The 14609-nt window shown below is 30.8% G+C and overlaps 1 protein-coding gene across 1 annotated transcript; it reads left to right on the top strand.

The window, feature by feature from the left end:
* Positions 1–5334: 5334 nt before the first annotated feature.
* On the top strand, positions 5335–12681 carry TRIADDRAFT_64227 (uncharacterized protein; the record flags this gene model as incomplete). Its single annotated transcript, XM_002115918.1, has 19 exons — positions 5335–5482; positions 5640–5755; positions 5925–6143; positions 6877–6930; positions 7047–7161; positions 7427–7653; positions 7772–7960; positions 8207–8275; positions 8560–8820; positions 8995–9176; positions 9383–9491; positions 9658–9814; positions 9948–10014; positions 10121–10181; positions 10512–10615; positions 10747–10912; positions 10996–11043; positions 11173–11239; positions 12614–12681. 19 exons carry the CDS (start codon positions 5335–5337, stop codon positions 12679–12681), a joined length of 2427 nt encoding a protein of 808 aa, XP_002115954.1.
* Positions 12682–14609: the final 1928 nt, after the last annotated feature.

Raw genomic sequence — 14609 nt, 5'->3', positions numbered from 1 at the left:
ACAACATCTTGGACCATTAACACTAATAAATAATAAAAGAACCTAGATTAATATCAAAAATAATTATTATTGCAATTAATTATTACCTATGGTAGCCTTTGCTTGCGCTAACTTAATATTATCTTTTCCTAGCGAGCCAAATAACTAGAGGTCAATCAACTCTTCGAGATAGGATTGAATTGAATTACATTAACATTCCTATTAGTGACGTCGAATAATTCGACACTTTAGAACTTCCTTAAATTTGAGTTACGCCATTGTTAAATGTTAAATTTAAATAACACGATGTATGTAAGATAATGTCAATCCAAGGTGTAGCCTGAATAGATAATATTGACGCCAATTAACCAATTCTAATCTATTTAATATTCAGTGGTTCAATTAATCCAAATTTAGCTATTAATTAATCATGGTCCTCGAAAGAGGCATAGCTCACGTGATTGATCATTACCTCAATCTATTGACAGAATGATTTCATGCTTTCACCTTGTCAAGGTCGCGAACGCATTTCTATATTATAATCACTTGGACTTTGTGCTTTAAATAGATTCTATAGATACCTTGAGGTTGATGTACGGGGTGGGGTAGCTCTCACTTTTTTGATTATTGCGTACCGTAATCGACTAAGACCATCGGTATCAGGCTCGAGAAGATTAAAATAAACTTGAGAACTTACAACTCATCTAGATATCGGCGATTTTATTAAATACTCATAGAAGTTTTAATCATTCTGTGCTAATTTTCCAGGATTAAGAACAAGTTAAAAATTGTTCTATACATCAAGGCCTTTAATTTTAATACAGCAAGCCAATAAAAATTATTCTTGAAAATTATTCAAGTCTTATACGGATCTTATGCGATAGTCATTTCTTCCTGGTTATCGTTACCTTATATTAAGTAACGACAACGAAACTACAACAAATAATATCCTATTTTCAAGCATCATTAGAATATCATAATTTCGTTTAATTCGTTCATTCTGGAAGGTATTCAAGAAGCATCAAAATTAAAATGACGTCCAAATCATACAAGTTGACGATCTTGGTTTTCCTTTTCTTTTTATCCGTGTCTACGGCTGGTAAGTTCGAATTAAATCGAGTATAATCCTACTATTTATGAGTCGACATATTGTCTATAGAATCATAGATCAACTTCTGTAATTAATATCAAGCTTACGTGAACTTCTAAATAACATTAATAAATCATCTCGATGAGAAACGGAGTTTCATTTGCTAACAGTACGAGTTACATTTTTTACCTTCGCTAACGGTCGCTAATCAAACGATCGCCGTCTTTATATCTACAGTAAAGAATCCCCAAAGTATAAATTATAACTTTTATCAACCCTTTCAGAGTTGATTAACAGATAGATACTTTAACTGGACGCAGATGTGCTGACAACATTTATCATTTTGCATAAGTATTTCACTATCTATAGTTAATATAGCTTTAGGTTTGGCAAAGATTCATAATCGATATCAGCCTTAGAATGATAGTTTCTCGAAATTATGTAGCTCAACCTTAACAGTTATTCTTCTGTATCGTTTATCAAGAATATAAAACATAATGACTTTATACACTAACATTCATTAATAATAATGTTTATGATCTCACTAGACTCCAGATTTTTATCATGTGTGCAAGAGCAATATTCCCTATAGGTTGCATATGATAAAAAATTATATTTGCCTTCTATCAATTACGAGAGAATAGGCTAAATGATCAATAGCGCTTACCGTAGCGCCTAATAATAATAGTAAATGAGGCTGTTTCTGGTTAACTAACTTTAAAATTACAGACTGCGATAGATGAGGTGTAAATAGACTAGTAACAACGACAGATTAATTAAGCATATTAATAAAATATTTCAGCTTCATATAAACTATTTGAAATATAGATAAATTTCATAATATAAATGCTAAATTGTGATAATAATTACGATTCATAAATTTATCTCGTCATCAAAAAGAGATCAGATTTCCTAATTAATAACTTCAATCATAGCAAAGATTGGCGTTATAAATTATAAGAGTTTAGAAACTATATCGAAGGACTCTGCTTATTAATTGCGATCATGAATGACTGATTAATCGTGTAATAAATCTTAATTTATTCAGATGACAATTAATTTTGTTTTATAATTACATTTCATTTATGCTCTAGTAACAAAAATAGCTTTATGAACTTTAAAGTTAATCTTACAAGATTGTTACCTACTAAAGTATGCTCAGGCTATCGTCACAACAGCTTTTACCCTCAGGCAATGACGTGTGAGAATAAAGTATTCACGTCAGGAAACTGAATATCATGACGAAACTCCTACTTTGATCTTGATTTTCTTTTTATTTATTACTGGTACCCCAGACATAAAATGTTGTGGATATTTTACGTTAAGGCTATTAATAAAATTAAATATTAGCAACAAAGAACCGACAGACCTAAAAATATTCTCGTTCTTGTTCCTATTGAATTAACTACAAGAGAACTATTCAATTTTATAATTTATGAAATTATAACCGCTTTGATACCATAAACAAGCTACTTTATCTAATTAGTTAATAGAAATCGACATTGTTCACGTTCTATCTATACATGCCGATTGTAATGGTAGCCATGAAGGATTTAAATGAAGAAGTAGAAGATATTCATGCTAAAGAAATTCAATTTAATCTCGTTCCACATCGACAATAGTTACAGGCATTACTACTGTATGATGATGTAGGATTATTCTATTTTTCAATATTTTACAGTCAATTTAAATGTTTAATGAGGATTAATCTAGATATAGTGTTGAAATTTGTTATTGGTAGCAAAGAAATTTCAGCCTTGGTTAACCTAATTAACCCACATTAATCTAAGAAGGAAAGTTAATCTGCGCTCTTTGATTATATTTTTCTTGCAAACATAAAGATTTAATTTTCATTCTGATTAATAATGAAAGCTACACCATCGATTACAGTCGATTTGATGTTGGGTGGCTATAATACGAATTGACTATGACGTTATATTCTAATTATGAAACCTTACTGGAATGCAAAAATCTTAGGTGGTTGTGAATTATTTAAAATAAGCAGCATCGTTTCTTTACCCATCCGTTACACAAAGCCTAAATTAATATCAGCTGCTTTGATCAAAGTACGGAGAAAGAAATTCTCAACTCTTGAAGTCTAAACATGTTCTAATCTACTAAATGTTCGACTAATACTTGATTAAATGAAAGTCAACGGTCATAACTTTGTGAGCTGATAGTTTAGATTGTAAATTCATTCTTAGTGCAAAGGATAGGATAATGACTTGGCTTACTTCGGTAATTTATGGATCATGATATAATATCTCCTAGTAGAGTCCGCTAATGATGAATTTTTTAGATAGGAGGGACACTACAAAGATAATAATATTCGTTTACCTAAGATCAATATCGCTAATTCCATTATTCGTCGCTGTATTCAATTGAATTAATTAATATACACAATCCATGGGAAATTTTACGATCAATGAATAGTCCTAGTATTATCAGTATTCTTTTTAAAAATTAGCCTAACCTCTACGTATTTATCCTGTGCATCAGGATGAAATACGCGTAGATTAGTTATAATCGTCTTGTCGATAAAGTATGATAATAACATATTATGATGTTGACCTAAACAGTTCTTTCGGATATAATAGCTGAATAGAGTAGGCTTAATTGATATATTATATTCAACAATAGCCCATATCAATAAATATCGCGACTATATCACGTCATCACGAATTGTTTAGCCATCATTCATAATTGCAGTAAACATGAAGTACGTTTAATAATAATGTTGTGCATAGTTCATTAACATAACAATCACTGTTCTATATCAAATCCTAGAATCTTAATTATCTACTTGTTTAGGAAGTTACGAATATCATAACTATTTATAATAAGATGTCCTTAAATCGATCAGCAGTTATTTAATAACTTTATTAAATTGACCAATAATAATTAACATCATCTTATTTATCCTGAATATTCAACGCAACTATCTATTCATAGGGCTGTTGTAGAAATACACTTTAGACTTAAGCGAATAAGTACACACATGCTTAGGTATGCAGCATAGTCACAATTTAAATTCTACGACAAGGAAACGTACAGCAATAGTCTATAAGTAACTACCTTTTACTAAACCTTAAACACAAACAGCAAAGTACAGTAAAGATAGAACTTTCGTTAGCATAGATGCATCTACAACTTTTCACTACAGAATTCAACTTAAATATACCCGTTTATGTAGGAACCGTCTAATTTGTAAACAACAACATTATTATTATTATACCTTATCTAAACAGACATCTCGAACTAAGATATCCCTCACATAGCTTTTCTATCAGTAAATATTTTTAATCTCTTACTGATACTTAGTCTTAATCTAAGCATGCATATTGTTTAGTTCAACAATCATTAGTTAGAACCTGAATCATCTTACTACTATCTATACATAATAATAATCAATATCAAATATGTAATAAACTGCCACAAATAATATCCACGTTAAGGCATTACTTATCTTACCTAGCGTAGCATTACAAATATGAATATTTTCCATATTAGCTATTACTGCACTATTAAACTAGCCTATGGGTAAGGTAACACCGTAGCAAGCATGTTATGTTCTATACCGCAGAAATTATAAAGATACTATCCCTTACTAAAAAATTTAATAAGATACATTAAATCCACCAGTTATTATTTTTAACGTTTACAAAAATACCGACAATAATTTATTAATAATATTATAATCTTGCCATAGTGAATTGCCCACTTTGTGATGTCATAATCTATTCAATACCGATATTAGATGTGGAGAATTGAGCATACCTTTGTTGCACCACTACACTGTAGAGATATTACTGATGTCAAATCAATAATATGATAATATAAGTAGAATTAAGTAGCTTTAAAGTTGATCTATAACTGCACGGTAAATACTGTACGTGCACTTGCATTACATTGAATAATGTAATATGAAGAGTTACTCACGATTCATTTAGATCTGTTTCTAAATTATCTTGCTAACCTAGTGCTGATATAATCAACTTTAGTCATTTAAAAGTATTAAATTACCTGCTGATCCCTAAGAGCAACCATTTTATAAAAAATATACCACTCTATGTAATAGGATGTGTAAACCACTTTACGCTTTTTATATTATACTTCGCTTTTCTTATCCCAGAAATAAAACAACTAATTACTATTTCATTTCTGTTCATATTGCAAATTAGTATACAATCTAGTCTACACTATAATACATAAGTTCTTATAGATATAATCTATAGATTAAAAATTGTTTGGATAGTTACAATGCTATGATTTCTCTTCAAACAGCACCAACCATTTGCCAAGAAGTAATAGCTGGAGTAAGCTTTAGATATGTAGCTATTAGGCCATTAACTACCCCCAAAACCCTTACGAAATCTTGTAGATCTCTGCAAAATTTTTCTTCAAATTCAGCTGGTATGTATTACACAGTGACAGATAGTAGGCTATATACGCAATTAAATGTATACATAAAGTAAATCGATATTAATATTACTTAGCTATGTTCACGGTGCATACATACACACTGTTATTGAAGTATAATATCTTATCCTTATCATTCTTGATCTATTAGAATACACCGGATCTGTATCAATTCGATGCAAACCAGGCTGCGTTTTCGTCCACAGCGAACTTGATTTGTGCAAATGCCAGTCTATACCGATTACCGCAGTCAAAACTGATTTGGAGGTAAGCCATATTAATGCCTCGAGTTTTTAAAGCGCCTAATTTTTTCCTCTATATCCTAAGTTATTTGGTATTACAGCGAAAATAAATAAAATGCGATTTATTATAAAATAAGATTTATATATTGATATACGATATGTTAACTCTAGTTTGATTACTAAATTTGCACTAGAAATTAAGAAGTGGAGCGACTAATGCCACTCAAATTGCTGACCTACTCAACCATTTAAGAACATTAAACTCCAAAGTCAGGCTTTTCGGTCTTTTAAAACCAAAAATAAATGGTCCAAAATTGTCTTACGATGATGCTATTCAAGCATTGAAATATGGACTACAAAGCCTAGCTGCAAGCGGGGCAGTCAATCAAAAGTCATCCGATAATATAGCTAGCGTAAGCATATAATTGATATTCAAAATAATATTAAGGCGCCAGATCATGATAACTGGCAAAGAAAAATTTATTTTGACTTTCCTTTTCAGTATCAGTAGTATGTCTAAATTAATATTAATTTGATTTCGATACAAAACCAGAATCATAAATTACCAAGGTATATGCCTTTACGATCGATAGATTAAAGTAGTCTAAACCACTTGCCGACTACTTATATTTCTACATGTATTCTAAGAGTATCAGTCGCATTAATATACTGAACAGACTTAGATTAAGTTCTATTACAGATGCAACATAATCATACTTAAAATAAAACTAGATATAAACACTGGTAAAATTAAAGATAAGTACGAAAAGTAAGATTACACATAACTGACTTGAAGAAACTACACTTTAGAGATTTGGAATTCCATACGATTACAGAAATTCTGAGCTGTTACTATCTTAGATTTTAATCCGTTACTTAGCCGCTAACCTGTATCAAGTTCTACTAATTACAGAAGTAACCAAGGATAGCCTTCTCAAAGAGGAGTTATAACTATGCTTAAATTATATCTGCAGGATATCAATTGCGATATTTAAGCATAGTTGATAGCTATGCTATCAAATTTAAAACACTCCTTGTCTCCATCATTATACTTATCAACTTATTCATATTTAAATCGCTGCAGTTTTACTGAAATAGGGTGACTTCTTTAATTCACTTACCAATTTACTTTTACTTTTCAACTAGTGCATCATTGAGATAGGAAATGTGATTCCAGCAACGAATACCTGTAATTCTTCGGTAAGAATATCGATTAATAAATTCTTTACTCGAAATTTTCCCCAGATTTACTGGAATAGACTCCGCTAAGGTGCAAACTAAATTAAACTGTACCGTAACTAATTGTTATTCTTCAGGATGCGGCGACTGTAGCCATGATGGTTAATGATGCTACTAGTAAACTCGGAGGTAGAAAAGCTGTTTGTTGTCAAGATGGAAGTAGTAATACCAACAGCTGCCCACCCGGCTACGGTAAGTTTGTATAACAAATCTTTTTAGTATTAGAAGAATAATTAACGCCTTTATCCGAACTATAAGAAAGTCTGTTTGCGCATTTAATTGCTTCCTGGTAAATTCATAAGCTCTATCACTGCTTTTGTCAATTTAAAATTCATACTAACTAGTAGAAATTTATACGTTTACTTACCAAAAGCCGATTCACTATGCCAATATTTGTGTAGATATAAATATTTCGACTTGTTTCTTACTTCTGTAATGCTTTTCAAACCGTTAATAGAAGCTTCGCCATGTAAATCAATTCAAGAAGACAGCGTTATCTGGCCAAGTACACCAAGCGGTGGAGTCGCTAAATTATCCAAATGTAAGACCACCTTTTCACCTCATCCAGTGGTAGGCAATTTAACAAGGACATGTAAGAAAGATAGCGATGGGATATTTTCAAATTGGGAAAATGTCGATCGATGTGCTTGCCAATCTATTCATATTAACTCAATTCAAGAAAGGGTATGCTAAAGTTATTAGTATTCTGTTCTTTAGCGACGAGTATCATTCGGTGCCTTCTGTACAGCACATTTATTCATGTACAATTCCATTGATTTCCATAAATATCTTTTTACTCCAGTTGAGCCGAAAATTTGCCAAAAATTATACGTTGGCTTATCTAAATCAATTGGCCTCATTTTTGTACGAGAAATGGGATGTAGTACCTAACAGACCGCGCCCAATTTCAGTTCTAGGCCAAATATTCAATATACAGAAGCGAAGGCAACTTTCAGATGCAACCTATGCAGCCTATATGAATGTAACTGCGGTAAGAAATCATGACATGGCAATAGCAGTCTCATAAAAGTTGATGCAAGTACAGAATGAAAGAGTTGACGTAGTACTAAGAAAACTTGTAAATAAAAACATTACCAATATGAAGTCATAGCCAATTGAAAGATAGTTTGTAATTACTTTACTTTTTACGTTAGCGGACTGAAAAATATTACTGTAACATTATAACTAGATCGAATTTCCGTATTAACGTCTTATAATACTTTTATTTTGCATTTAGTGTCTACTAAATACTGCTAATGCTTTAATCATAAATACCTTGAATGGAAATTCTGAATGCCGAATCGATGTAAGTAAATTATTTTATAGCATTCATTTTAAGAATGAACGATACTGCTTGTCTTTCAACCATCTCGGGATATTTATTTTCATAAAAAATTAAAAACTAATAAAAATTAGCATTGATTTACATTATAAATATCAAAAAATACTAGTTGTAATCTTTCCTGCCAACAATTAGATTTGTTATAGATACAATTTCAACAGTTTGTTCCCTCTATACGTATATATCATAACTACGCTCGAATCTCAAATTTGAATCTATTTCGTTTATTCTATTGCTTGAATGCAAAGGAAGTGCAAAGGCGCCATTTGCGCATTTTATTCTACCAGTTAGCAAGCAATTTGAAAAGCCCAAGCTTTGTTAACCAAAGATTAGGCAGTCAAGAAGAATTCACCAACGTCAACTATGATACATCCTCTGTCTATAACGAAATAATCCAAAATATAAATTATAACTGCGTTGTAGTCGGCGCAGTTGTTCCACCAGCCTTCCTCAATGATACGATTTTATATAATGTTTTAGGTATTGATGTTATCGGTATTGGCTCAAATGTAAGTGTCCATATATACCATCATGATAGCTGTAAAATAATCATTATTATTAATATACTATATAAGCCAGACTTTTAAAAATCTGGTACGAATATTTACGGATTAAAATCAGATAACCATATCAAGCATATGAATCCTGTCTTTTATTTACTATTTCTTAATATAATCTAACAGACTGTAGCACCAACCGAAAATATCACATATATCGGCAATAATACCAATATTACCAATACCAGCTTTCCTCCTAGTCAACCAATTGATGTTCACGCTCCAATTTTGTCCATCATCACTATCGTAGGATTATCCTTTTCCACTGTATGCTTGGTGTTGTTGGTGGCATGTCTGATCTTCTTAAGGTACATAGAAAATTAAATTGTAAAAATGAATTTGCAATGCATCCATACGATCATTCTGCGTAATTCAAATTTTATCCGTAATTGTGTACACTTCTAATCGAACAATAGCTTTAATGTTTAATCGATTAATATTCAGTAGAGTAAGACCAAGGGCAGACTTTTAGGAATTACATTGACATTTTTAAAACTTTAAATTAATCATTTAGATTGCCTAGAACAAGGAAATGGTATATCCATGGCAATCTCATTGCTGCAGTCATCTCCTCCAATGTAATTTTCCTATTTGGCGCCGATAGGAGATACGTTGCTAATAATGTAAGTTGCTATTAAAATATCTAATTGACAAAGTAATGTGATAGCTTTAATCTATATGTAAGATATAATCTCTATAATTGTTTAACTGCCATATATATAAATGATAATCGCTTATTATTGTTACTAACCGCCTCCGTTTACTAATAATAAAACGATTTTTTTTTAGGTTGCTTGCACAGCTATTGCTGTAATTCTACATTACCTATTCACTGCAGTTTTCACTTGGCAGCTAGCGGAAGGTGTTCATTTATATCGTTTATTGGTAACTATATTTATCAAGAGTGGGCGTTTGTGGATAGTTATTTACACCGTTATTGGATGGAGTATGTATACTAGAACTAATGATAGTTTTAACGGAGACGTTTAAAGTAATAGTTACTCTCTATTGGAGATTATAATAATTTACCAATAGTCATATGCTGGAGCAAAATATGATTATTGTTTTCTATTTTATAGTTGTTCCTGCTGTTATTGTTGGCATAACTGCTGGTGTTGCACCACATGCTTATGGTGGTGTCGATGCGTAAGTAACAAGTAGAATAGAATTAGCATTTACGGACACTTTTATTCTGTATTTATCATTCTGGCTAATATGGAATGGTTGGTACTGATATCTTCAATTTTTTTAGTTGCTTCCTAACAAGTAATTTTATCTGGTTCTTCTTGGGTCCAATGGCATTTGTTGTTACAGTAAGTCATAGCGATTACTAAGTTTAATTAATCATGAAATTTAATTGCTTTCAAGTTGTAAAATATTATAACTGACACGCTATCTAAGTGATTCAACTTAATCTTTACACACATTCAATATGATTCTGACTTTATACGCATACCTAGTCCTAATACAAACGATTATAATTAGAATATGGAAGCTAGAGTAATATAAGCATGCATGGGTCTAATATTTTTGTTCAATAACGTATTATCCTTAGTATCTGTTTAATAGATTAAAAATCTAGAATGATTATATTGTTGCAAATTAAAAGTTGCATTTTCTAATGATAATCTCATTATTACTAGATCAACGTCGTCATCTTTTGCATACTCATTTATATTATCCATAAAAAATCTAACTTTACTAATAAAGTTTCTAATCAAGAGCTTAATAAAAGACAAGTTCTAAAGTAAGTCAATTTTCTTATATAACAATCCTATCGCATTTACAATATAAATTATGTAATATCTCTTCTATAATACTGTACATACGAATCAACATCATCTTAATATTGAAATTGCATTTGATTTACAAAACCAGGAATGATCTTCGTCGAGCATTTGCGCTATTACCTTTACTTGGAATTTGTTGGATTTTTATCTTCTTTGTTCAACTCAGACATCCTATTCCACGTTATTTGTTTACAATCTTACTAAGCTTCCAAGGTGTCTTTGTTTTCGTATTTCACTGCATATTTGACCAACAGGTAAAGTACTTTAATTCGTAGGTATTTCTACAGTACATCAAATTGAATCAAGAGTATTATTCATCATCATTGCTTTCGGATAGATTATGGAAGCGCTTCGAAACCGCAACTTCAGATTCTGTGGTTCTTCGGTAAGGCTCATATGATACATTAATCAATTCTTAATAGGTACTCTAGAATTTAGATTATCATTAGCATAATAATTCCATTTATTTTCATATCTCACTCTTCCATCTATATTCTATTTCTAATTTAATCAGAAACGATATACCAGCAGTAATTCAGCGAAAAAGAATATCAATTCCCCTTCACTTGGCAGATCCAGAGGTTATACATATGAAAACTAAAATTTAAAAATTATTTTCATTAGTAGATAGAAAGATCAATTAATATTTTAAAATTTTTGATGACTATCTAGGAGTTCAACACCCTGAAAATATAACTTCACGATCATCAAGCTATACCGATTTACATTCTATAAGCCAATCGAATAACTATACCATTACAAAAAATGGCAAGTCTTAATCTTAGTGGCACTGCAAATTATACTGCTTTCATATGGCACTTTCTGATATGATGTTGGAAAATCTTTTACTTATAAAAGTCTACACTGTACTCAAAAAGTAGAGCTTCCATAGCCCAAAATGTAATGGATCTAAGGTATCAATTATAGTTTAAGCAGTTTATAGATTATTAGATACCATGGGTACAGTCTTAATTTAGAAATGATGCTAGCATTAATCCACTTAAATCATGTTGGCGATAATCTTAAAAAGTTTCAAATCAATCACTTCAAGAGCTAGTTTAGCATTAACCATTTTGAATGCATGAAAGCAAATATAAATCCTAAATACTAATCAGTTTCGTTTCTTCACATTTTCTTCTCCTATCTCACTCTTTCTTATTGAATTAATTGGCTAAAATTAATCTTATCTAACAATATGCATATATATATATATATATATTACAATAAGTATCGTCTCATTGATAGTCATTTATAAGATCTTGTTACAGTGTTAAATACTGTATTACAGTAGAAATAACTATGTTAGGATAATTCTGTTAGACTATCCTTATTTAGTTAACTTCTAATTTGGATATACTGTATTTTAATATAGCACTGACTTTTTATGACAGTGACACTTATACACATACTGAAATTATAATAGTTATAATAGGGAATGCAAATCATCTGCTTACAGTTCGAATCATTGTGATTGTAATTTACTTATGATAGACTGTAAATTATCATGGAAATGTTCCGTGATAGGACATATCGTAATCTGACTATTCTGTATTAGTTATTACATGTCTATGTTCGTAAATACTGTTGTCTGCATTAAGAGAGCAGTAGCTAAAATTAATATCTAATTCAGTAAATGATTCTAATGTTAATTGTATTAACTATGACTCATGAACTATTGAGGAATAGTATATAAATGCTGTATATCGTGAAATAAAGAAGAATTGTCCAACTTAGTGTTTAACGTAAAATACGAGGCGTTTAAGTCTTTGTGTAGTCTGCTAGTAGAGCAAAAGTGCTCGTGATAGTGCAGATATCGTTCCTTGATACGTAGTTCAAGGAATTGACTTATTGATCGTAGATTACGTTATCTTGTTGCAAAGCTGTTTTGTGACAGATCTTCAACTGCATGAATTATAATTCATAAAATGCTATATTACTGTATAACTTCACTATAGGAATGGAAAGAATCTTAACTCATACAGTTATTGAATATTATACCATCTACGATATGTTAAATCTCTAAAGCAGTAAAATAAAGGATTTAAAGAGAAATCTTATAATTTATGCTTCCTTGTTGTTATATAATTTATTTCCGTAGGCCGTAAGTTGCTATTAAAAATATGATATCACGATAGCTTAATACCTTAATTTAAAATTAATATACTTTTATCAATTCTCTTAATACGGGTAATTATTTGTTAAATCATAGAGAATTATTGCGTGATGTCTATATTAATAATATCCTTTCAGATATAGCTCTTTAATACAGTATTTACTAAAATGATAATGCCAGTTGCTACCAAATAGAAAATGAAGATGGATTACTAAAATGAGCAGTGATTATATAAAGATGTAATAATTGTCATGTTGTAATACTTTCGAATGAAACCGATGCAGACTGTGTGGTTAGTTCCCCTAACGTGATCAACTTTGCATGAAATAGAAATAAATCAGGCTTTATATTTAAGTGATCATCTTGGTCTAAACAATCCTAATTATTGCAAGCCGATAGGTGAGCATCATATCATTCCTATCAATCGACTGCAATGTAAAATATATTGTAAAAGGATACGTTAAGGGCTTTTAAAGGAAAACATAGGACTGAAAGTAAAATAAGTTCAAAATCTGCGAGATTAAAGCATTAGAAGGAGTAAATTACAGTTTTATGATTTGATGTTAGTTACTGTAAGTATTAATATAAGCCGATAGGAGAACATGATATCATTCCTGTCAATCAACTGTAAGGATTCGCATAGTAAAACAGTTTGAAGATCAGCGAGATTAAAGTAATAGAAAGATTCCAATTTTATGATCTGTAATGAAGTGATAATGTAATTATTAACTATTTGATCAAACAGCGTATAAAACTTAGTCTTCGAGTGCGGTATATCCTAATTCCTCTGTACATAATTACTTCACCGCATATTAGGTGTTATGGTAGCTACTTAGTCATATAATCAATATTAATAGAAACTACTTATCGCTCAATTTTATGGGTAACATCTATGACGAACTGTCTAAGAAAGTTGACATACTATAACTATATGCTACAAATACAGTATAGGAGTCTTACTAAAGTTGGATTAGAATTTGAAGAGGATACCTTAATAATATACGAAAGGTAGGCAAATAAATGGATAATTATTTAAATTTAGAATTGCATCTATAAGTATTTTTAAATGAATTTTTTAGTATGCTGCATCGTAGAATGCTAGCTAACCTAATATGCGCTCATAGTTGATATAAATGGGGGGGGGGGCATGTCAGTAATGTCACCATGGTTACCGAATATTTTTGATGTCAGCCTTTCAAGTATAGAAGCTATAACTCGCTGACTCCTGTAACCTATTACACTATAATAATCAACTTTTATGCTAATTCATATGGAACCATATCTCCTGTACTGTGTATTCTCCTAGAGGCAAGAAATACTACATTCCGGGAGGTGTTGCATACTTTAATCGAGGATGCATATTCTATAGTAAATGAACATACACGCACTGGGAAATGTTACTCTACTAGTAATTGATACGGCTTTCCAAAAATAGTAAATGACAGTATCCCGCGCATGGTTCGTTGTAGGTGCATAATATTACTGGACATAAATTTATTCAGGTTTCCAACAAAAGAATGTTTTGGTTTACGCAGACGCAAAAATTTAAATTCTTATTTCTATTCCATTAAATTTTTTCTTCTTAATTAATCGAGGTTAATATTATAGCTATTATTATGGGATAATAATGTATCATAATATTACCGTTATGCTCGTAGCAATAGCAGCTGTTAGAAAATATTATTTCAGTATAGATACTCGGACAATCAAAGTAAGGTATACAAATTAACTATAAGTTAGGCGATCGTAGTATACATTATACGATACTGTTATAGTAAAATAAGAGTGCGATAGCAGTGATCGCGATATCACTAGTCAGTCTGTATTAGACATTATAC

Source organism: Trichoplax adhaerens, genomic scaffold, assembly GCF_000150275.1.
Source record: "Trichoplax adhaerens TRIADscaffold_12 genomic scaffold, whole genome shotgun sequence".
Lineage (NCBI taxonomy): Eukaryota > Metazoa > Placozoa > Uniplacotomia > Trichoplacea > Trichoplacidae > Trichoplax > Trichoplax adhaerens.
This window is presented reverse-complemented; position numbering and strand designations above follow the sequence as displayed.